The 24,574-nt window shown below is 37.4% G+C and overlaps 1 protein-coding gene across 8 annotated transcripts in view; it reads left to right on the forward strand.

Annotated features, from left to right (window-relative positions):
• MYO3B (myosin IIIB) overlaps nt 1-24,574 on the forward strand; it is a 192,474-nt gene that overhangs the window by 131,137 nt on the left and 36,763 nt on the right. For 7 of the 8 annotated variants that reach the window (XM_035332279.1, XM_035332278.1, XM_035332273.1 and 4 more), the window contains 6 exons: nt 946-1,057; nt 1,991-2,153; nt 2,904-2,984; nt 12,282-12,402; nt 20,040-20,103; nt 20,991-21,129. In XM_035332279.1, the coding sequence (XP_035188170.1) occupies nt 946-1,057; nt 1,991-2,153; nt 2,904-2,984; nt 12,282-12,402; nt 20,040-20,103; nt 20,991-21,129 (680 nt within the window). The remainder of the gene's footprint in view (nt 1-945; nt 1,058-1,990; nt 2,154-2,903; nt 2,985-12,281; nt 12,403-20,039; nt 20,104-20,990; nt 21,130-24,574) is intronic. The other variant, XM_035332274.1, reaches the window with a different exon arrangement.

Below are 24,574 nucleotides of genomic sequence, written 5' to 3' on the forward strand. Positions count from 1 at the left end.
TTTTATTGTAAACTAATCTTTATTTTGGCACTCAGTAGCACCTCTCAGCATCAATATTCAGTCATTAGCACAAATATAGACTGTACAGCCCGCCCTACTAGCACCAGCCTTTTCACAGACTGAATATCTGCAGTCGTTCTATTAATCATACTGAAAACAGAAATTACCCAGGAGCCATTGATGGCAGTGATATTGTTACAAGCTCAAGAACGCTCAGACTTCTTAGGTGGACCTCTGTTTCCCAAAGAATGCCAAGGCCACTTACATTTCTTTGTGAAAAATGACCAACGCAAGTAACTAACATACTGAAAGATTCTATTGATGGAATACCCTTTCTTGGCATTTCTCATAAAAAAACAGACCTCAGGTCATGAATCTTTGGTGTCTTTCTCCTTCTTGGGTATTAGTATTTGACTTTTTCTCCCACTCCGAAATCTGTAAAGGTCCACTGAATACCTGCTTGTTCAGCAGAACTTGCAGATTTGCAAGTGTAGCTTTCATACGTAACTGTGCAGAAGTATGCCACTCTGTATATGGTGTGCTTATTTTACACGTTGTGCAAAATGTTTTATTTTGCCATCCTTTTTTTTCACTCTGCTTTCTATCACTTTTCATTTTCTCTGTTGTTCTTTCACTCTTCTGAAAAATTCAGAGCAACCTTGGGTATTTCCTGAGTTGCGCTGGTTTGTGAAAGACCTTTCTAGGTAGCCCAGATGGGGATCTCTACAATGCAGCAGATTCTTGTCACCACCGTAGTAACAATTATTTCCCTTTGTCATGTATATTTTCAAATATAAGTCCAGGACAGCTGATTTATGAAACGAGTAGTGAGTATAAGTAATTTGGCCCATGAGTTCTGGAGATAACATCTCTGTGCTAGAGAAGAACAGTGAAAGTATATGTTTATTGCTGAGTCAACTCTTTCTTTGTCATTTGGGTTTGCAGGTATTACTACCTTGCTTTCAAGGCACACGAGACTCCCCTGGGTAGCAGAGAAAACTGTCTTGCCATTTTGGAGAAATCTAAACTAGAAAACTGGATTCTTGGGAAAACCAAGGTAGAGTGTGCTAACATTTTATCAAGGATAGTGTCCTTTTAGCGCCAAACATGTCTAATAGTGGTTTGCAAAGTACTGCATAAATGAAGAAAAGAGCAAGGAATTTGTTCCAGTGATTTAGCCTCCCAGGTTACACTGGTGCCCTCCCAAGCTAGTTGAGTTCATGCTACAAGAGGAAAGGTGCATTGGGTACCTCCCCAAAGTGCGCTATGCACGTGGCTGCCTTGGTAAGGACAGTACATTTGTCAGTGCCTGCTGTGGTAGTGTCCCCCTGAAGTTCCTCCTGCTATTAATCATGGCATGACTGAAACTTCACGCTCTGGCCCATCCTGTGGGCCTGGTTAGTACATTATCTGTGGAGTTTCAGGTGAGATTTTCTGGCTCTTTGACAAAAGAGCCTTTGATCATGGTTTAAAATGGGGTGGCTGACTTCTGTGAAAAGAAAGTTATGTTGTATCCTGAGTTGTTTTATGGTGCACAAAGGAAAAACAAGGAGACATTTCCTGCTCAAGACCCAGAAAAAGTATGTATAGCTACTCACAGGATTTGCCTTCTGAAGTGGAATGTTGTTAGACAATATTGTCTAAAAACAAATATACTACAGGATTTATCCTTCCACTATCAAGAAAGGCTGTGTATTTCAAAATTGTGGCTATATGTAAACATCCCCCTGACCAATTTACGTTGTAAAGGGGGTAAATATGTTGTTGTTTTTGCAATGGGGTAATTATAAGCAGTGCAGTAACGAAGTTCCACAAACACACTGAGAGTAAATATTTAATTCACAAGATTGCTATATCAGGAACTGGCATTTTACAAGTTTTCCCAGCAACAGTGCCCTAAAATTGGCTGACCTCAGATTAATGAAAAAGCAAAATACAATAGGTTATGCTACTACCCACAAGTAATACTGCATTTGTTGTTCCATTTCAGGTTTTTCTAAAGTATTACCACATAGAACAGTTAAATTTATTCCTGCGAGAAGTTATAGGGAGAGTGGTGGTCATGCAAGCCTATATCAAGGGATGGCTTGGAGCAAGGAGGTACAAGAAAGTCAAAGAGAAAAGAGAAAATAGTGCTGTTACCATACAGTCAGGTAAATGTTCACATTTCCTATTTCATTAAGTATGTTGGTATTTCAAGCTGTTAAATTGTATGCACATTATTTATTCATATGTAATAGTTTATTATGAAATCAAAATAGCCAGAGTTACTTTTCTCTCCAGCTAATTGATGCAAATATTACTGATTTACTTCTAAGGTGTCATCTTAGTATTCAGTAATGTCTTTATTTAAATATTTTAGTATTTTGGATGTGATGCCTGTGCACAAATGGAAAATATTGTTAGGTGTGTCTACACTAGCATGCAGCACATAGATGAAATGCAGTATCTTGGCCCCCTCTCTCTTTTCCCTCTCTCCCTCCTCATGTGTACCAGACTTACAGATAACATAAGTCATGGGGTGGGCATAAAAAGCTGATTTCCAGTAATCTAGCAGGCTTCCTTACATTGAATTTGGGGAGCTTTGTGAGAAGGGGAGTTCTTGTGCTGACTGATGATGCACAATTATCATGCACCTTTGCCTTTTGGATTAGGACATCAGTGAGCACATGGTGACGATTAAAATTTGGACGAGTGAAGCAGTGTTTGAAGTTGCAAGGATGTGAATACTGCAGTCATGAACCCAGAGTTCAACATGTGGGTGGGTGGGGAAGAGGTACTGGGAGTGGGGGCTGGAGTGGTTGTGGCAGAAGGGATGAAAGTTTCAGCACATCTCTGACTGTAGACTCTGTAGCACTTCCTTAAATAAACGTAATTTCCAGCACATGGTTTTGTATTTTTAGCCTGGAGAGGATATGAAGCTCGCAGGAAGTACAAGGAAATAAGGAACAGAAGAACTGATGCTGCTATACATATTCAAGCAGGTAATTAAAACATTATTTCAGTTGCCAACACCTATTTTGCTGCGGGTGATTTCATGTGTCAGTGTTTATAGCCAAGAGAAATACACACAGCCCAAACAAAAGCTGCCAAAAACATTATTTCTGATTATTTGTTCTTTACTATCAAATGACATCGGTGACTGTTAGGATACTTCGGGGTTTTTCTGAGTACCTTTCTGGAATCAAAATATACAAATTATAAGCTGTTGAGTTAATTTTTTAAGATTCTTCTTAGCACAATCAGTATGATTCAATCATGTGTAGAGCTGGTATGAAGCACTGGATTTGTTTGACTAAAAGTGTGGATTGGAAGCACTGGACATGCATTTCTCTGTCTTTGTATCAAGCTCTGTCCTGGCAGGTTGCCAAGTTTCCCTTTGAACTGCTTGCTGAGTTTGCCAGCTTTGGCCAGTCTTTGACTCTTTTCCAGACTCCTATGCAGCCATATCAATATGAATTTGAATAACTTTAAAGAGATTATTGGAGGAACAGGCCCATAGGGCTGTGTAGGTCTCTAGTAGAGAGCAGGGTACCATATGGCACAGAAATCTGAGAACCAGTGCTGTGAACTCAATGGTGTGTTCGCATGCTGCCAGTGTGAAGCAGCCTCCATATGATGCAGTGTAATACACCTTCCTTGTCCAACCCCAGGTGAAAGACTGTAGCTGATCAGAAAAAGTTGTAGCAAATGAGTTTCCAAATAAACCAAGGCACCACCTTTATTCTACCAGCTGCCTCTGCTATAATTCCTTAAGCTGTCACCTCTCTGCTCTGTATCATATAGCCTGAAGTTAGTCTGAAAAATAAGAGTTATAAATATTCTTTTACTTTATTCTGCTGTCAAGCCATTTCCAGTAAATCCAACTTTTTTTTTTTTCTTTTACCTAAATTTCCTACTCTGAAAATAAGTATCAGTGTGACTTTCAGCAGACGGTAGAATACCAAGCTGGTTACAGAAAGGAACAGATTAACATTAGGTTAAAATAGTAATTTACAGCTTTGTGTGCATACAGTTATGTATACTCGTAAACTATAGCTCTAGGGTCAAATGCAGAGTATTCTATTCAACGGAGAACTGTTAAGGAGAAATGTTTTCTTCCTATTACAGCAAGCACTGAGGGACTGCATAAGCATCCCCCCTTTATCTTCTCCTTTGTGTTGTCATTTATTGTATCCGTGATACCACAGAGACCAGATCTTCAAATACCACATGCAATACCATGTTTTCTGGAGTATTTGCAACATTTATGCTTGGCCATACCTGAGCTATGATTTCCTGACTTTTATGGTAGCCTTTTGCTATAAAAAGGAAAGTGAAACAGTTGACCCTTCACTTTCCCACTATTAGCAGTATTTAAGATGAGAGTTAACTCAGATTCACTTGGCAGCTGCAGTGTAGCAGTATCACTTGGAGGCTGGAGGGGACATTCTGCCTTAGAATTTTATCCAGCCAGATTTCTTAGGCATGCAGGAGATTCATGCTTATCACTAACTCTTTAGAGAAAGCAAATGATCTATTCTGCTGTTTGCACACATGGAAGAGATTCAGAGCTGTGTTTCTTCCTGTCATCTCTGAGACACTGTGTTGAACACGGCAGAGGCAGTGGGAGGGTACTCACACCCTTGAATTTGGACAGTTCTGTCCTTTTCAGCCGTCTGGACCTAACGCTGGAGGAATGCTGTTAGCACTCTTCCCACCACCACACACGCTGTCTTTCTTTGTACCTGGCACTTGACAGTTTCAGTGACCAGTCTGGGTGAATGAGCATTAGGACTATAGGGTTAAGAGTGACACAGAGTACCTCTGTTTGTATTAATTACACTGGCTGCTCCTCCTAGCTTTGGCACTGCACTCAATGAGGTACAGTAACAGTAATCCTCAACACATTTCCGTCTGCCTTTGGAAACCTCTATCTAGGACCTCTTTTTTGAAATTTCTTCTCATGCACATTTGTTCTTTATTTGCTATATCAATATTCAGTAGCATTATTTGCTATAATCATTTTGTGTTTAAAATCAAAGCTCATGTTTGCTAATGGTGGCCGTTTTCCAGGTTTTAAAATACACTGGTGATCTTTCTCTTGTTTACGTTACACTGCCCTAGTGCCTTGTGACATGGAGACAATAGCAAGTCCAAATCTCTCCCTTCTCTGCACATCTTATAATGCAAATGTATATTTCAAGGCAGCTTCTCAGTACGATCACCTTTGCCTTTTTTTTTTTTTTTTTTTTTTTAAATGAGCACTTTTGGGCAATGAGATTTATTGTTTGCATTTGTCATCCAGACATTAGCAAAACCGTATAATTAAAATATATGTACTTCCCTCTCCTTTCCCCACCCCCATCTTCAAGCGGGCCTTGAAATTTAGGAAGCATTTGGCTTACATGTTTCTACAGAACAGCGCATATTGAAATTTGTTTTCCTTTCATCTCTTTCCCAATAAAAGCAGCCGCTCGGCTTATCCCTTTAGCTTCCTCAGAACTTCCTTTCAGAATTCCCGATCTATTACAGCACATTCACATACCAGAAACAAGATGCCTTTTCATGCTGTCAACCTTTTTCATCTGAAATGTAAATTAATTCTTGCTGGTACGCTTTGACAGAGATCAAAGTAGGGGTATTAACCTTATTGGGCCTTCTCTTCATCAGAATCAGTTCCAAAGACTGCGAGGGTAGTGTTAGGAGGCCAGTCTTCACTGTTATCTATGGCCCTCCTCCAGGCAGTCCTCTGTCTACAAGTCAGCATTTCAAAGGCGCTGATTTCTTTTGTAAATGACCTTATCATTACTTTAAACTGTGTGAAAAATGATTTGCCTGAATAATTCTTGCAGGATTATCCTGCTCATTTTAATTGTGGGGGGACTTCATTCAGATTCCAGGATATTGTTTAAGTGGTTTTGACAGCAAGTGATCATAGCCTGATATAAAGGAGGAACACAGCTCCTGATTGGAAACCTCTTGACTTGTTCAGATTGTTCATTTCTTGCAAGTCAGTCTTTGAGGTAGGCTACATTTGCATTTTAAAAATAAACAGATGCCTTTCAAATACATGAGCTGGTGGCCTGGAGATCTCTGTGGGCCTAGCAGTTCGCTATCCATTGATGAAATGTTGGAAGAAAAAACAAACTTACAAAAAAAACCAACCCTCACAATATACATGAGGTTACATTTCCTAAGTGTATAATATTACACAAAAAAGTCATTATTTCAGATGAGAGAAAACACCCTTACTAGGAAATAAAATATTTTTGAATTTAAATGAGGTGGGGAAGAAAAAGCTACCCTACTTCAGCATATCTACATTACAAGTTCTCAGAATGCACGGATCTTGTTAGACACATGGCTAAAATGGTGCACAGGGTACACAAGACCTTTCCTGCTCCTTCCTGTCATGCTTTTCCAAACTGTGAAGGTTAGAAGATGCCAATTTTTAACTTAGAGAGGAATTGTGAGGAATGATTTTGTGTAGTATTTGCATTAGCAATACTTTGTACTTCTGTATACGTATTTCTTTGTAATTGGGATTTGTATTGTTTTGATTTATGTCTACAGAAAAAGAAAAAGATTTTGTTAAAATAAATTATTTTTTAAAATAATGTTGCCAGATTCACAGCTGGTTCAAATCAGTGTATATCCACTGAATCATCTGACTAAAATGTTGCTCCACTGATTTGCCTCACATGCAAGTCTCGTTTAACTTTCTTTGTATTAGAATAATACATTAATTAGAATAATAATAAAAAAGACACCAAACAACAACAACAAACACATAATAGAATTATAAAAGCACATTATCTAGTTATGATAGCATGTATTTCTATGTGGAGTGACTGTTGTCCTGAAAGACTTAAGGGAGGATTTGAATCTGTTTATTTCATTTGTGAGCTGACACTGCCAAAATGCCAAATGAGTGGTGCATGCGATTCACTTAGATCTGAGGTGACATCACTGAATTCATTTTAATTAGGCCCACTTTAGCCATCTGGAATATGCTGTGCAACTCTGGTCAGGACTGAGTTTAACTATGCTTCCAGAGGTGAAAGGCAAATGACTAATCCATTGAGCCACCATCTCCTCCTCCAACACGTGCTCACACACTCTCCATATGTCACATTGTATTGGAAAATTCTTTATCAAGAGCTAAAGATTTGGGTGCTTTTTAAAAAAAATCTTTTCTTTCTCTCTCTCTCCCCCATCCCCCCCCCAAAATGTAATAGACCTTCAGAAGGAAACCAAATGAAGTATCCCTTTGCATTGCTTTCTTTATACAACTCCTGCCTGTGCAGCGTTGTTCACTATTTACATAGATCTTATGTGGGCTTCTGGCAAAATTTACTCCATTACAAGAAAAAAAAAAAAAAAAAAAAAAAAAGAGAGAGAGAGGACTTCAGAATGACTGTGATGCTCTATTTCATATCTATAATAAATGTTAGTTTTTAATAAAAGTGTTACCTTTGGGTTTTTCATCAGCAGAGTTTAATGTTGACTTCAATAGCAGAAAAGGAGGTATTTCTTGAACCCTGTTTTTTTCTGTCAATATGTACGTGTCTGCATGTATTCAGCTAATACTGTTATAAAGATCTATGAACTGTGTAAAACGTTCCAAAAAATTCTAAGATCTATGAACTGCATGAGTAAAATGTTCAAAAAATTTCTAAGCACTTCATAAATATATCTAAAAATACGTCTATTTTTAATTATTCCTGAACATAACAAGCACTAAGTAACAGATCCAGTTTTACTGTTTTATATCATTCAATTTCTTCCTTTTTAATAACATTCTCAGTTTAAGAACCACTGAAGAGATGTATGTTTTTGTCTTCCTGATAGCTGAACTGACTGATTGTATTACCTTGATTTCATATACAGGTCAAACCAGAAGGGTTTGTGCAGGCTGCACAGCTTTGGTTATCTTTACTTCTCCATCTCCTACTTCTCCATCTCCTTGTGTTCTGTACTAGCTTAGGGCATCCAGTCATTCTTTACTTCTAGAATATACCCATCTCGGAGCTAGGCTCTGTGTGGATACATCTGCGTTTCCTTTTAGTTTTTCCTCCTGTTACTGAAATTGAAAGGAGACCATTCTTACAGGATTTCATGCCCTTGATAAAATCAGGAAGGTGACAAGAGGCCTTGGAAAACCTGTTCCTTTCCCTTGCTGATATTCACAAACAGTTTCAGAGTCATCTGTACTTCATTTTTTTTGGCCAAGTCTCAAGACAGAACTTTTTAGTGTAATGCAGAGTAATTAAAACCCATATGTCCAAGTGATGATGTGCAGTAGTGACACTAGCGTTGATGGTGGCCTTGGAGAGTCTTCCTATTAGTTACTTGGTACCCTGATTGCTAACACTTGTGTGTGAGAACTTGTGACTTGCTTTCTTGTAATGCTTCCACCAAAGAAAGTAAGACATGAGTGGTTTATTTCTGCTATTAAAAATGCATCATCCAAGATCTATCCAGAGTGATAGGTGAAAGAGGGGAAGTATTCATGGGACTCAGCAAAGGACATGACTCTCCATCTCTTTTACTGTTCCATAGAATTAATTTGGCATGAGGTGAAGAATCAGATTCATGGACTCCAAATCCTCTCAGATGTTGGTAGTTAAGCTGCTGAATGCTCTTTTATCTAGGCAAATTAAGAAAGTCATATGCTGTTTGTAGCAAATGAACTTCTGATTACAAACTATGATGACACCTTCTCTTCAGCAAACCTGAGCTTTCAGTTCCAAAGCTTTTCTCACATAGTATCTCAGGTGACAATATGGCTTTAAAATGTGTCTGTGTAGAAAATGCCTATTTAACATGTTTTCTTACAGCTGAAAATGAATCCCTCTACTATTTTAAAATCCTGCTTCATCTCTTGTCTTCGTACTTCTTGCATAGACCTGTTATTGTTTAGCTTTGATCTTTCTACGTTGTGCTTCACCATTCACTCTGTAAGAATATATTTCCTATGGGAATCGGGGGGAAAATGTCTGGACTTTTGCTATCTGGAATTGTGTAACTTTGCATGTAATGTATATGCCTTAGTACTTAGATCTTAGAATAAAGGTTTTTAACTGCAAAACACCGAACTTCAGACTCCCAGAGGTAAATACGTTCTTGGTTTGCTACCTGCTGGAGCTGACAGAACACTCGCTTCATGTGAGAACTGGTCGGTAGAAAAAGTAAAAATGTATGTCCTAAGTTGTGGCACATAAACTCTTCAACACCGAATGACTAGTAAGAATGCTAAAATTTAGCTCCATTCCTATTTTGCTTTGAATTTAGGTCTTGTCATCATGGGCAATGTAAAGATGAGGGTTAAAGATACTGTTGCTGTAAAGTTTGGAATATAGAATGCATAAGGTGAAAATGAGGTGACAGCTGGTAATCATTCTTCTTCAATGATGCAGTGATTGTTCATGGAGCACTAGCAACATGAGTCTGCTAATTTCACACTCTTTGAGCCAAGTGCTTAGTGTCAAAACCAGCACCAGTCAGTAATGCAAATTGCTGTGATGGAGCAGCTTCCCAGCCTCTCAGACTCCCCCAGTAGAATTCTCTGCATATGAATTTCCTTTGAAACATTATAGATCCAGTTAATAAATGCTGAAAAGATGCGGTCCTACAAATTCTTGATTAACTTTTTGAGAGAGAGATGTTTGTTTATCCTGCTACTTCAGTTATCCCATGAGTCGAAGGGAAAGTAGGAAAAATACAGCAATTTACCTGTTTGATCCAAGGTACTCTAGAAGAACATTAGAAACCAGCTTGTGGAAAGCTTAACTTGAAGAGGAGTTGGAAATATTTATGGAAACAAAAGTCAGAATTAAAATTACATTTACGAAATGAGATAAAGCAGTTCATATGTAGTGAATGAGGGAAAGGCCAAAATGGTTTTCACTGTCATTAATAAGTTTCTGGTGGAAAACAAACAAACAAACAAAAACAAACATAGCAGGTATTGGGATTGATTTTATATACTCCCACAAAACAACTGAACATTAAGAAATTACTAGGAAGAAAACTGACGTTTATCTTACTAGTTCATTTATTTCAATGCATCTTTATCTTTCCAGTAGTCCATAGCCTGACTGCTGCTCAGCATGTTTCAGCTGCAGAGAGATGGCTGCTGGCCAGCTGTCTCTGCTGCCAACATCAGAGTAGGCTCCTTGTCTGGTCAGTGGGGGATAGTTAAGGATTGGAAGCCTGATCACATGGGGCAAGTGAGTGCTTGGCTCATCTCTGCCAGATAGGCAGACTTTTCCAGTCTGATTATTAAGGGTGGAAAGTTCCTCAGCCTCATGATACCTGAGCTCTGTATTCAGTACAACCCCTCAGCAGGCCTGGCTTCTGTCGTAAAGTGAATGGTTATTTATTTTAGTAACCTCTCATTAAAAGGCAATCTTTGCTGCTTCTTACCCTGGAAACATCAGTAGCAGTGAAAAGCTTAGATTGTTACGGTGCATTGCATACTACAGCTTGAACCATTCAGATGGTTTTATTTTCTTATATTGCACAAGTAAGTGCAACAATGCAGGTTTTTGTGGAGGTAGTGGCTGGAAAGAAGGCTGTTAACACTATACAGGAATTAAAATAGAAAAGAGGGGATCAGTTACAGCCTTTCCTAAAGGAAAGAGCAGATGTGATCAGGGTATCTTTATTTTTTCCTCCATTATCTTTTCATTATGGAAAAAAAAAAAATGACAAGCTAAATTTATAAGAGTCATTAAATGAAAGGAAAATAAGAACAGTTATCCCATAATTTGGTAATAAGCACAAGATTCCAAATTCTACTTTTTTTTTCTCAGTTACATAAGTAATGATTCTGTTTTCATAAAATAACAGGCATGAGATACAGGGAAAACTTCATCTTCTATCGTCTTCTCTGTTCTCAATTTATTTTTTATTATATTGTCTATTTATTCTACCTCTTGCTTTCCCTGTGTAATCTACATTGTTATCTTGACACTGATCCTACATGAGGTGGTCCTGCACTCTATTTCTGTGTCTATCCTGCATCCCACTGTAATATTTAACCCTAGATTCTAGGCACTCCAATAATAAGGATTTATTCCTCTTCCTTTGGTAATTAGTCCACAAACTGACCCTGTGTTTTTGCATGCATTTAGTGTGCTTAAAAGCTTTTCCTGGACTTTCTTCCCCCCCAATCATAATAATTCCTATCTTGATCTCCAGTTTTCTTTTACTATTGTTTCACAGTTTCTAAGTTGCAGTCCTGCTGTGCTAATAAGCAGCTCCTCTCCCTCCCAGCTGTCAGCCTTCTTGTGCTGCAACTTCTTGTTGTAACACTTAAACTATGGCACTGATGCCGCATTTAGTTTGTTATTCAGCCCTTTCTCCCCTTTCATCAGGATAGTTCTACTTAAAATAATGGTTAATATAAACCCTAAAATAAGTAAAATTTAAAAAAATACAGTTTTAGTTGTACATTGCAATGCTTTTTAAAGTCTTTTGTCCTAAGTACAGCATATACCACTATCTCTGGTTCATGCTGGAGGTTTACTACTAACTACTCACAGATGTCAAGAATTCCAGTGAATTCACATTAGATAAAGCTAATGATGTAGTTAAAATATTTAGGTACCCAAATCCAGAGATGCTCCATGGAAATACAGGGTGTAGATATCTTCAAAATGTTATTCGTTGCCCTTTTCTTTGTCATTTCATTTCACTGCATACTTGCTACTTCGCTTAGTATTTCTAGTATTTTTAATTAATGGTATAAAGTCCAATCTATGTAGATTTCCCACCCCGATCATTTTTATGTGAGACATTTTAAATATTTTGTTAATGGTTATGGTTCACTGAAAAGTAGAAGTTATTAAAATTTCTTCTAGTTTTAACCGAATGCATCTCCTGCTGGCTCCCCACCCCTCTGCAATAAAAGCAGATGAAACTTCTCATTCTGTAAAATTCCAGCCAGCTCAAATCATAGCAGTGGTGATTAAAGAAGGTGTTTGGGGAATGATTTTCAACTGCATGTTTAAATACATTCCTATTTAATTTAGGCATGTTCTCCTTTCAGAACCACTATTCCTTCCCTGGGATGTGCCAAATGGTTACTATAATAGTGAGAGTAAAGCCCTGTATAATTTCAAATATTGTAAATATTGCAAATGTTGAAGCACCCCTGTGAGGGGCTGAGTGCTCTTTCTGCCCACTGGTTCAGTAAAAGTTGAAGGCATTCAGCTCTGAATTGTAGAGCCAGGTGCCAGTCTGTGTTCCAAGCTCTGCAGAGTTTTTCTCTGATGCATAACTGTGTTTTTTAGCTTTCAGGGGATACATTGTTCGTAAAAACTACACAAGACTGAAAAACAGCACTGGCTGTGTAGCAGATCCTCAGCGTACGAGCAGCTGTTCTACCTCTGATTTTGGCTGTGAAGAGCACTGGTGAGTTGAGTCCTTTGTTGTCTGTTATCTACAGAAGTCATTTTCCACACAATAAAATCTGAAAGGAGCAGGCATGCCATCATGATTCAGCTGGCACTTAGGGAACGTGCCATTTTCTGAAGATGAGCACCTGTAGGTTAATCAGTCCCCCTACCAGCTTAGTCATCTCAGTGTTCTCCAAGAAAGTGAAGTTAGATTTATTTGCAGTTTGTCCTGGGTTGCTGTCCTGCTTCTATGGACTTCTCAGAAGTACACCGAATACCCCTGACTGCAGACAGACTTGTAAGTGCTCAGCATTTCAGAACTAACTGCAGCACATTACTAAATTCTTAGGAATGGTAAGGTACCCTTTTGCGTCTGTAAGCCTCCTTGCAGACCTGCAGTGAGATAGGGAAAAGAGCTGTAAAAAGCAGTTGGCCAAGGCACTGGCAGAAAGCCTAGGCTTAACTGTGGTGCCTTCCTCTTTGCACATGAAGGATATTTTAACTTTTCTTACCAATGGAGTCACTCTAGACAAGCATTGCCCTGCGCTTTCTTGGGTAGAAGAGGGAACTGCTAAATCTTTAGCTCCAACAGCAGTCTAGGAAAGATGGTTGCATTTGCTGGAGGAATCCCTTTGATTAGCAGGTTTCAGTGACTAAGAGTTATGAGATCTCTTCTGCTGTGCGATAGGCATCAGGAAATCTTAGTGCTTCTTCCAGTTCTTATTTCTGTTATTTTATATGCTTTCTATGCAGCATATGAATGCAGGTTCTGTTACATCTCTTGCAAGTTCTCTGAGGAAATCAGTAACTTACTTGACTGTAAATAGATGTCATTTTTCCATTGAGAAAGTTTTATTGGTTTGGTTTGGTTTTAAATTACCACCAACTTCTCTGAAATGGTATTTCTGCTTTCTTTCTGTATTCTCAGAACATTGAATTATGTTCACCTGGAAGTGAACTTTGGTTGATTTAGATTGAATACCGTCTGCTAAATGCTTTGGTGCATTAAATGATTTTGTTCAGGTGTAACCACCTGCATCCTTCCAGGTTAATAATAATGTTCCAGAGTTTCTCTCCCTTGCAGTAGTCTGATTTCAGTTAAGAAATAAATAAAAAATAAAAAATAAATTTTCAGGCAGGTGGACAAGTACAAAAAATACATAAATACATTTTTTTTTGGTAATGTTATTCAGTGAAAAGAATGAGCATGCTACAATTTACTGTCATGGCTCTGTCCTTGGGTTTCCTCGCTGCTTACTGGAACAATGAGTTTTGTAATTCCGATTTTCTTTCATGTGTGCAGCTGCCTCTATCTGGTAAATACTTAAGAGGGGGTGATCTTGTGATCTCCTTAGTATTATGAATGATTACATCAATACATCAATATTGATTATATCAATATTTGTTCTCCAATCTGCAATGATGGTATAAAGCAAGAGCTAATAATCTATTATCGGTTCTTTTGGGCACCCCAAATTCCAATTATTTACAATGTAATTAAACTTTTTGTCTTTTTAGTATTCTAGTTTTCACACAAACTTGTTTGAAAGCAGAAAGCCTCTTTAAACTTTTATTTCATCTGTTTTGTATGTAGTTAGCCAGGAATGGTGTTCTTCTCTTTCTACATTAAACAGTTTCTGGTATTCCTCATTGTTTCCCAGAAGAATGTATTTTTCTGGATTAGCTGAATTGTGATTAAGTGTACATCCCTTGAGGCTCATGAACTTTTTATGGATCAGTAGCTGTTGAGGTGAATTTGGGCTCTATGGAGCACAAAGATACAGACTTCTAAAGGTATTGTCAATGAACTTACATTGAAATCAATGTCTAAATGCCCTTAAATATTTAGCTTGAAGTTGGCCATGTAAAATACATTGGCCATTCAGTGCTTGCACTCGCTTCTGATTGCTGTACATAATCAGACGGTAATAAAATGTATACCTTCTTTTGCCTGGAATTGCTTAACTGCCACTACTGCTGGTAGTTCTCAGTTTAAAACCCAACCAATTTTGCAGTTCGTTTGCCTAATCCTATAAATTTATCGGTGATGGCCTCAGGTTCCAGTGATTTCAATGAGACTTGAAACTGCTGAGCATTTCACAGGGTGATGTTCAGAATCTTAGGACTAAATCTAATAACTTACTTTCCATAAACAGACTCACTTCTACATGTAGCTGTTAGGGGCTGTTGTGTTTTAAGCATACGGCTGTTCAGTCATACAGGAAACTTGTAGGAAACAGGAAGGCTGATGAATAATAGCACAGATGTTTAACACAGTAGCTTGTAATCTTTCCCTAGAGAAAGCAGCCTCACTGTGGCTTCACATACCATTGAATTGAAATGTATAATAATAAAATATTCTTTTCCATTTCTTTTCCTGTAAGTAGTTTTGGAAAGTGAAAAATAAGCTGAAAAGTACTCAGGGTCAGAAAGAAAACTTACATACAGATTTGTTCTGTTGTATGCACAGAAATATAGGAATACATTTAAATATACAACAAACAACCTGCTTCAGAAGTCTGATTATTGTAATGTATATTAAAATATGAACAAAAATACATAGGTATGACAGTTTAGGTGTTTGGAAAGTTATAGGCAAAGAGTGTTTATCAGTGATTCTCTGTTCTTCAGAAAGTATGTATCAGTTAAGTTCCAGAAATCAACCTATTTCTGACTGATGGCCTGACTGATGAAGTAGAGTCTGATTACTGAATTTTTATCACTACTGAGTTAGTGATGGTTATAAGATTTTAGGAGGACTGGAATAGAATTGGAAGCAGAGTTTCACGGGCTATAAGGAATCTCAAACTGAATGTTAGTCAGTGATGGCATACTGCTCCAGTAGTAGTAGCAATTAGAATACATACTACATCACCTGTGCATCAGAGCATTTTCTCACCACTTTCAAGATCTCGCTTAATGCTGTATATTAGACTCCACACTTCAAGAAAATGAGGACACCCCTTGGCAGCACAAAAAATCCCAGCTGCACCAAACATCGTCTAAAAGGGGAGATTATAAGGGAGATGGAAGACTAAGGGTACATGTGGTAACATTTCTCTAGTCACGAGAAGCTGATGTAAAGAGGAAAGGAACAAATTGTTCTCTGCTGAGAATCAGGTGAGCTTGCATTGCAGTGAAGGAGAGCTAAGTTAATACTAAAAAATGCTCGTTAATGATAAGGTGAGTTAAGCTTTGTGTAGGTTACCTGGAAAGTTTGGACATCCCCATCACTGTAGCTTTTAAAAATAAGTTCAGACAAGCTTATGAAAAAAAAAAAAAAAAAAGGCATAGCTGCTTTTTCTCTGAAAACGGATTTGTTTTATATGACTTTCCAAAATTCTTTTTATTATTCCTAAACACACAGTGACTTCTTGAAATGTAACATCTCTGTGCCAATGGGTTTGTCATTAGAAGCCAACCACCACTTTTATAGCATCTTAATACCAGCAGTTATTGCTGCATCGGTGTAAGAAATAAGTATACAAATTGTTCTAGAGAAGTTCTCCTTGGATCAGCTTTACTTGGAACAGCATTGTTGCCATGCCTTGAAAATGAATATCAGGTGGGGGAGAGAAACCCTCAGATGAACACCATCAGGTCCTTGTGATTTAAAGCTTATGTCTTCTTCGCATTTCTCCATAATTTCCTGCTTGGATAATTTCAGTTTCTGTCAAGACTGCACTGTGATTTCTTGTAGAAGTCATCTTTTGAATATGAATTTTCATTTTGTTCCACAGCAAAAGCTGATATAAAAGCATACTGCTTTCTTTTAATTGCGTCACTTTCCTATTTGTAATCACAGCAAACATTATGGTGATTGCTTGTGATGGAAATAATTCAGAGAAACCCATTGGGTTTGATTCTGCTGACTTATCAGCTTCTAACTACTGGGCAGTTCAAAACTTCAAACAGTTACTCCTGACTTATAAAGGTATAAGTGGAAACAGAATTTGGGCAGAATTTTTTAATGTAATCTTTTTTTTGTTCCCCTCCTCATCCCTTTAGAAATTTTCATCTATCCATACTGAAAGATTTTATTTTATTTTATTTTATTTTATTTTATTTTATTTTTCTGTTTGGGAATACGTTATTCCTGCAAAATGAGCTTTATTCTTCCTAATGGAGTGTCTGGGAGTATTTGTAACATTTTCAAAAGCATTTAAATGAGAAAAGTCCAAATTGCATTGGCTTCTGACTAGAGTTATACTTGCAATGGTCAGAATGACCAAAAACACAGCTATCTTTTTCAGTGTAAACTAGTCTGCTCTAGTGTTTTATGCAGCTATGCTTTGACTACTTTCAATGCTAAGGACAGTGCGACTATACACCATACAGATGTGTAGACAGACCCTAAGAATCAGTGTTTCTCCTTTTGTCAAAGTATCTTGCTAATTCAGTGATTTATATAGTCCAAACATGAAGACTGAGGTGTTAGAGCTCAGTAGCTGAACATTCAGCAGCAAATTTCTGTTTTGCCTGACTGAAGCCAGGTATGTGAGCCTAGATCTCTTGAGTTCTTTCCACTTAAGCTGACTGGATCTCATCTCCGTGACCTAAACACTGTTTTCATGCAAATGTAGAAAGTAAAACTTTTTGGAAATGATAGAAAAAGCAGTTTCATCCAAGATACCTGTACCACAAAATCAACCTCAGATTCCACATTTGAAAATGTTAGCCACCATCGCTGATAGGCTCATGAGCTAGCTGTTGCTGAGCTGCCTCCCTGTTTATGTTGCATTGTCTTAGGCATACAATACCAGACAGATTTTCAGAAGAGCTCAGAGCCAGATCTCGAGGTGCTCAGCATCTGCAGATGATGTCATGTTTTCAGAAGTGTTCGCTGCCAGTTTGACATCAGAAATGATGCCTGTCCTTCAGTAGTGGCCTGTCTTTTAGTAGCGTTGTTGTTGTTTCATTCCCTTTTGTTTTGTTCTTTTGGGGACAATTTCCTGCCAGCTCAGCCCCAGGACTGTCCCTGACCTGTACATGGCTTATGGTAATGAATTCCTGATTAATGGTAAAATGTTTTAGAAAATCATTAGTGGTGCATTCCTGAGCATCCCTGAAGGTTCTCTGTTCTGGAATTTGTCACCCAGAAATGTAGAACTACCTGTCATGTTTTGTGTTTGTTTGTTTGAGTAAAAGCTAGTGAGCATCAAATGCCAACTTCTATCAGCAACAGCAGATTTTGTTGGAGGATGGGGTTTCATGTGCCATATGCTGCCTCACTTAATGATTGTTCTGGTCAGAAACATGGTGCCATTGGATTCTGACAGAGAATCAAGGTCCTAAGGGCCTCAGAATTCCAGAGGTTGATTTTTGTTAGCTTAAGGAGCACAGAAGGCAGGTTGCTGACCTGTACCTTCATGCTTTAAGCATTTGGACAACTAGCCCTGACAAAGTTAAAGGGCTGGCTAAACCATACTCAATTCTAGATTCTTTATAGAACTTAGAGATTAGTTCAAGCTGCAGATTTAGATCCGGATCCAAAACACTCGAAATCTGAATATTAAATTTAGATCATGATTCATTCCTTTTTGGCATGGTGGTCCATTTACAACGTAGCGATCCAACAGCAGATTTTCATTTAGACATCCTCTGTAGCAGCATTTGAGGATTATTCATGATTTTTATTTCATATTGGGTTTATTTTCTGCATTGGCGGGGGGAGGGAGAGTTTATGAATCATCTCAACAAAATCTTGAGTAATTTTGGGCAAGTTATCTAAATAATCCTGTTACATAGCTATCTAAACAATATATATAAAAGAGAAATATCAAAAAAGAACTTTATGGACGATATGGTACATGCTGAAATGCAAGGGTGAATGTAATCCTAGACATCTTTTGTACCTTCCTGTATGAAGCATCTCAGAACAAAATTAGAAAGCATTTTAAAATGGATTCCTCCATCTTCTTCAGGAAAACACCATTAAATATAAATTAAGTTTAGGCAGTGTGTTTTTCTTTGCTTTCTTAGTGTCAAATAAAGGGGAAGAAAAATCCCCCAAACCTAACAAGCAAATCCAAACTTCATTCATAAGATCCCAGAAAAGTTGGATGCTTACTGTACTCATGAATGCTTCCTTTTGTTTCCACACCCCAAGATGGCTTATTGACAATAATGATACAGTCTTTATTACTGTGACCAGTTTGAGGCAAATCAAGTCAGTCCCTTGAGCTTTCCTAACACCTTCAGAAAAATTAACCAAAGAGATTAAACCCTACGCCAATATAAGGCTTGAAATATTTTTGCTAAATCTGGATATCCTTTAAAAAATATATCATCTAATACATATGCGTGGTGATATACAGTTGTCAAATCCGATAGGTAACAGTCTGGAATGTTCCAAGACCTTCAGTACTGTCATTTTAATTTCAAGTATTTTTTTTAAGCTACATTTTAAAGGTAATATGCACATGTGGCTAGACATTTTTATAGATTTCAATATGTTCTATTGCAACGTGAGTCATTTATATTTAATGTCGCCAGCTGAAACACAACTAGTGACAAAAGTGAAATTTGAAGTAACACACGTATTTCGTGTTGCTCATTAAAGCAGTTTTTGTCCTTTATGTTTTCCCCTACCACTGTGACTGAAAGGGCTGAACTGTGTTCAGTTTTAATAACTGAATAGTTAAACTGAAAAAGCGTTCTGCCTTAAAAAGCCTTTTCCTGTCTACGAAAAAAAAGCTATGGTATATGTCATAAGCTGGAATCTATGACTGAAGCTTACGTTTCTGATGTTTTTATCTGTAAATAGAAGTACAACTGCCATTAATTGTATTTTCAGAAAGGTTGTGAGGGAGGTGGTAAGTAATGATGAAATGACTGAGGCATGTTTTGACAAACAGAAAATCTTGCTTTTAATCCCAGTTATAAGACCATGAACATAGAAAATACTCTTTATGAACCTCAGGGTTTTTTTTTTTTTTAATGTGGCAGATGGAAAGCTAAACATTCTGGAGCAAGTCTTTCTGGGTGGACTTTAGTATTGAAGAGATCCGTTGACTACAAAGGCCTGCTAACAAGGATCAGAGCCTGCAGAAGGATTTTATGATACTTTGGTTAGCTTTAATGAGAGCAGGAGTTGGCCTCTAGTATTTGCGTGGTGACAAAACATGTAATGGTAAAATGATAAAAATGCAGACAAAGTTTATCTAAGAACTCTTCTTGCTCTGTGCTTAATCCAAATGTCTTTAGGAGATCACAAAGCCATGTGTCTCACCTCTTCCTCCTGTGTCACATTTTCTGAATGCCGAAGTTTGATTTTTTCCATTAAAACAGCTTTTCACGGCCTCTGGAGGAAAAAATGTTTCATGTAAAATCTTGTCAAATTAATTTTAATAAATTACTTCAATTTCATAGAATTCTCATAAACTCATTTTACACATATGCACATATCCACAGATTTGTAATGTCAAATAGATTGCTCGTAGCCAGTTACTGTGTTTAATAACATGCACTTCCTTATGAAAGGAAATGGGACTGGTCTGTGTTTTCTCTGAATTGATCATATGTGCATATTTAGAAATTAGGAATGGGGGAAAAAGGAAAAGCATTAAAAATGTGTGTGCCAGTAAGCCTTTTATAAGAGTGAAGAAATCACAATATGTAAACTACGTATTTTATTTTTCTTTGTTTTTTTAGGCAGCAAACCAATAATCAGTCTTCTCCTGTGGTGCCTGATTTTCTTGACAAACAAACAAAAAAGGTACTACTAAGTTTGTATTCTAAACCGACACTGCACTGTAACTTCAAATTCCTGAGTCCACAGTTCTGCAATGTGTTCATGGCTGCTTGGCATAGCCACCTGAACATGAAACCGTTAGTGATGTTTTGAAGTCTTTGAGACAAAAGCCTGCTTGCTAAGAACTTTAGTTCTGTGGAAAGACAGGGAGGTACAGCGAATAAGAGAATCAAAAGGCTGGAAATTTGCTGCTGAGAATAAATGCTAGCTGCTCCCTGAGGTGATTTGTCTGTGCACTTCACTTTCTACAGATGTTAGAGCCTCTTTTTTAGTAAGGACCTGAGGTTCTTTGGTAGCACTTTGATATCCTGCTCGAATTCAATATGTGAAATGGAGGAGTCGCTCTGTGACTTGGAGCACAGCATAGTCTTTGAAGTCTGATCCAATTTTTGCTGCTTACCATTTGATGTTGAAAGGATGAAATGGAGAAAATGTACAGTTTTTGCCAGTAACTCTGCTGAGCATATGTAAGATTAAAAAAACAAAATCCCTTGGATGATGTACTTAGAAATGTTAAGCAGATTAATACCTTCCTATAGCTTTTTTTTTTCTAAAGATACAAATTAACTATGAGAGGAAATCAGCATACAGTGCATGCTACGGTTTACCTGCATGAGGAGAGGGGATAAATAAGTTAAATGGAAAAAGTAAACAAATGTTTGTGACATGGGTGCTAAGTCAGTGGTGCTGAAAGCCACAAGAATCTTGTGTAACTTTAATCTAGCATTAGTCATTTATCGGAGCTGTAAAAAATATGAATTTGTTCTCTGTGATATCATAACTATAAGTTATCATGGCAGAGTGAAATCAATGCATTTCTTGAATGCCTAAAACAGCTTTCTTTATTCCAGAAGGATTTGAATGAGATTTCTGCTTCACCATTTATTGTAAAAAAATCATTCAAAATGAATGACTCACAGTCAATTAGCCAATCCCAGTCAGCTGCAGACCATCAGTTGTCACGTCCCTTGAGATCCCCTAAGAATGGAGGTAAGAAAAATACCAGCGTAACCATGATCTTTTGTTTACTATCTGTAAGATACATGTTGTCAGTATGTGAATTGCTTTATGTATTCATGAGGTCTTTTAACAATCCCTTGGAAGGCAGGAAACATAAAGGAACTATCTTCTACATGTTTTCAAACTGGAAAAATAAAAAAGCCCTTAAGTACCTGAATTACAGAGGCAGAAGAATAGAGATTTTTAAAAGACAGTTTCTACTGAAAATGTGGTTAATAATCTTGAAATACCTTTTTAATGAAATGAAATTGGCTTTCGAAAGCTTCAGCTTTCCTTTGCCTTCCAGCCTCAAAAGTGGAAGACAGTAATGAAATCTCTTATGTTTGGCAGAATGAAAGACAACTTGTTTGTTTACACTCACAATGATTCAGTCAGCAACACAGGAACATCTGCAATAATTCTAAAATCTGTGCAATGTGGTTTCTATTTTATTTGCTGACACATTATTTTTGCCATGGTCAGTATCAGTTTAAAAACTTTAAGTATTACGACATTTTTTGAGTTTTAGCTGATTTGACTTTTATTCCAGGAAATCAATACCCGTCAAAATATTCTTCTATGTCACAGTAGTCATTTAGTGCTTGCAAAATCCCTGAATCTAATACTGTATCATAGAATACAGTCCACAATTTAAGATGAAGTAGATCGATAACATGATACCTTTATCTGTTGCCAAAATATGAATGATAATACATGAATTTCCAGGTTATTAAAAATGAATCGTTCATAATTTTGTGTCATATGTAAGGATTTCTATTTATATATTTAATGAGACACCTTTCAGCTGGTTAGTCTACAAATATTTATCTGAATACTTGGGACCTAATCCTGCAAATAAATGCATTTAGGTTTTACAGAGTTCAGTTAAACAATATACAAAGTAAAGTTAAGACGACAGATATCTGTATGGAGATCCTTCTGTTATAGGAAATAATGTAAATTCAATGTTGTTAGTCTTCTACACAGGAATAATATGTTTTCCACACTAAAAACAGAGTTGCATGTAAACACAGCAGGTTGAGAAATGCATTATACTCTCTTCACTCATTTCATTCCATATGGGTTTTTGAATCCATAGTGTGGAACTGCAGGGGATGTGTGCATTACTATCTTAAATTATTGCATGTTAAACAATAAACCTGTCAAACAAAAATATCTTCATTGCAACAAACCCTCTTGAGGAAGGCAGTCAAGGCCCAAATCTGTCATCCTTACTCTCAATGGGTATTGTATGTTACCCTGCAACTAGTCTCCTTGAAATCAGTGACATCGTGTCTGAAGTAAAACAATTAGAGAGAGTAAAATTGGCAGAATTACACCCTTAGCAAGCATCTGATTCAGAGCCATTGCCAGTAATTCAGAGAGACTTCAGAAAAAAGTGAAGTGGTAGAAGAATACAAGTTGAAAAAAAGAGATAAATACAACATTCATCTGAACAATTTAAGAAACATGTACATGTAAAAGACTAAGCATTAAGGAATTTCTCAGTTAAGCATTAAGATATACAGATAGATGATCCTGTAAGTCAGCTTCCATGAATGACTGTTAAGGAAGTAAACCTGCTGAAGAATACCAACTTCTTTTTTAAAAACGGCTTGCATTCAGAAACTCAGATGCTTTCACACCCTACTCAATCTGTATTCAGTCTTCGTGCATAAGGTATACTTTTAAGCACAGAATATCTTTAGACTTGTGAAAATTAAGTGAAATATCACATATCAAACATTCCTTTTGGAATAAGAACATGTATACAATACATGGATTTTATAACATAGGACTATACTACATAAGCTGTATTTCACAAAGCAACAGGCTGTCCACTAGGTGGTCCAAAGAATGAGGAAACTTAGTTTTCATAATGAAACCTTACTCTGCAATGTTACACGTTCATCTTGAATTCTTCTTAAGCTTCGCTGCAGGCAGAACTATTCTCTCATTGCACTGGTAGTGCTATGGACCTGGAACGCAGAGACAAACAGAAAAAAGACTGTGATAGTGTTCTGCGCTGGTCTGTGATGCAGTTCTGAAGCAGTGTTGATGTTTGAAGGAGGGAGTCTTTGTATCTAGGCTTAAGCACAAAGTGCAGGATAGGCAGCTCACTTGTCTTGAGGCCTCATAAGGGTGAAGCTCTAGTGCAATTGAAGGGGAACAGAACACAAAAGAGAGAAAATGGTTTTTATGAGTTGACACATTTCTGTATTTATGAATGTATTTATTAAGTAGACTAGTGCAGGACCTGGCTCTGCTCTGCTCAGAAATTCCCCTTGGCTCTGCTAGAGTGCTGGGGAAGTGCTAGTAGCAAAGCCAAGGAGTGTATCCAGTGTGTTTGATGTGACACACTCTGCCTGTTGTCCTTTTTTGTTAGGATGGAGAGTCCAGTCAATGCTAACAAGCCTGAAATGCAACATTCTAGTCACAAAAAGGTTGTAGAAGAAGAATTCAAATAATACAGACATAATCTCCGGAGGCCAAGTAGCAATATTTTCTTAGAATAAATAGTGAGAATGTTTGAAATAGTTAATGAGAAACGAGTGCTTCATAAGAGGCTGACCAATGTAACTTTGACTCAAAAGTAAATACAACTGAGATTTTCCTAAATGAAAATGCAACAGGTTCATAAAAAGCTGATACTACCTCCACATTGACCAGAGGATGATGTAACTCTTAATGCTAACACAGACATTTTAAACAAGTGAGAACATAAAAGTCTCTGGCCATGTTCTCTTGTGGGAGAACTGGACATATCTGCTGATGACATTTAAATTGTGCTTTGCACCTCACACTTTTATCTACAGTGCTGAAACTTTGAGAGGCAGAGAAATTTGCCAGGGTTCTGAGATGTTGTGAGTTACGCAATCTGCAGCATCCCTAGCCCCATTTTGAAGCTGAGGTTGTGAAACTTGCAATGTAGTTGTAAAAGTCAGAATATGTAATATGCCCTTTGATTTTATATTCCTTAATCTTCCATACTTTCAAAATGATTGGAACTTAAGAGCTAGCATGTTTATTTTTATTTTACTGTTGCTCTTTTTTTCCCCTCCTTTTCTGGTAAAGCAATCATCAAATGCATTTTGGTGAATGTAGCCGAGTTGGCTTTGAAGAAACGTGAAGATAATCACTGCTTCTTGCACTGGTGGAGGACAAGTATATAATCAAATGTGCTAAGTTATTGCTTGACAGGGAAGAAGGCTGCTGGCCACCTTAGTTCTGTAGACAAATTTAGTAAGGGGTGTTGTGTGCACGGGAGATTACTCCCCTGAAGTTTATTCTGTTGTTGTCATCACAGAGGTGATACATATAGGTTCATCATCCTAAACAGGAAATTCATCATCAGTTCATTAGTTGCTAGAACTTAATTTCAGTTTTAAACAAGTGATCGGCTTTCATTCTCTCAGGACCACAGTCTTGCTGAAAC

Source organism: Oxyura jamaicensis, chromosome 7, assembly GCF_011077185.1.
Source record: "Oxyura jamaicensis isolate SHBP4307 breed ruddy duck chromosome 7, BPBGC_Ojam_1.0, whole genome shotgun sequence".
Lineage (NCBI taxonomy): Eukaryota > Metazoa > Chordata > Aves > Anseriformes > Anatidae > Oxyura > Oxyura jamaicensis.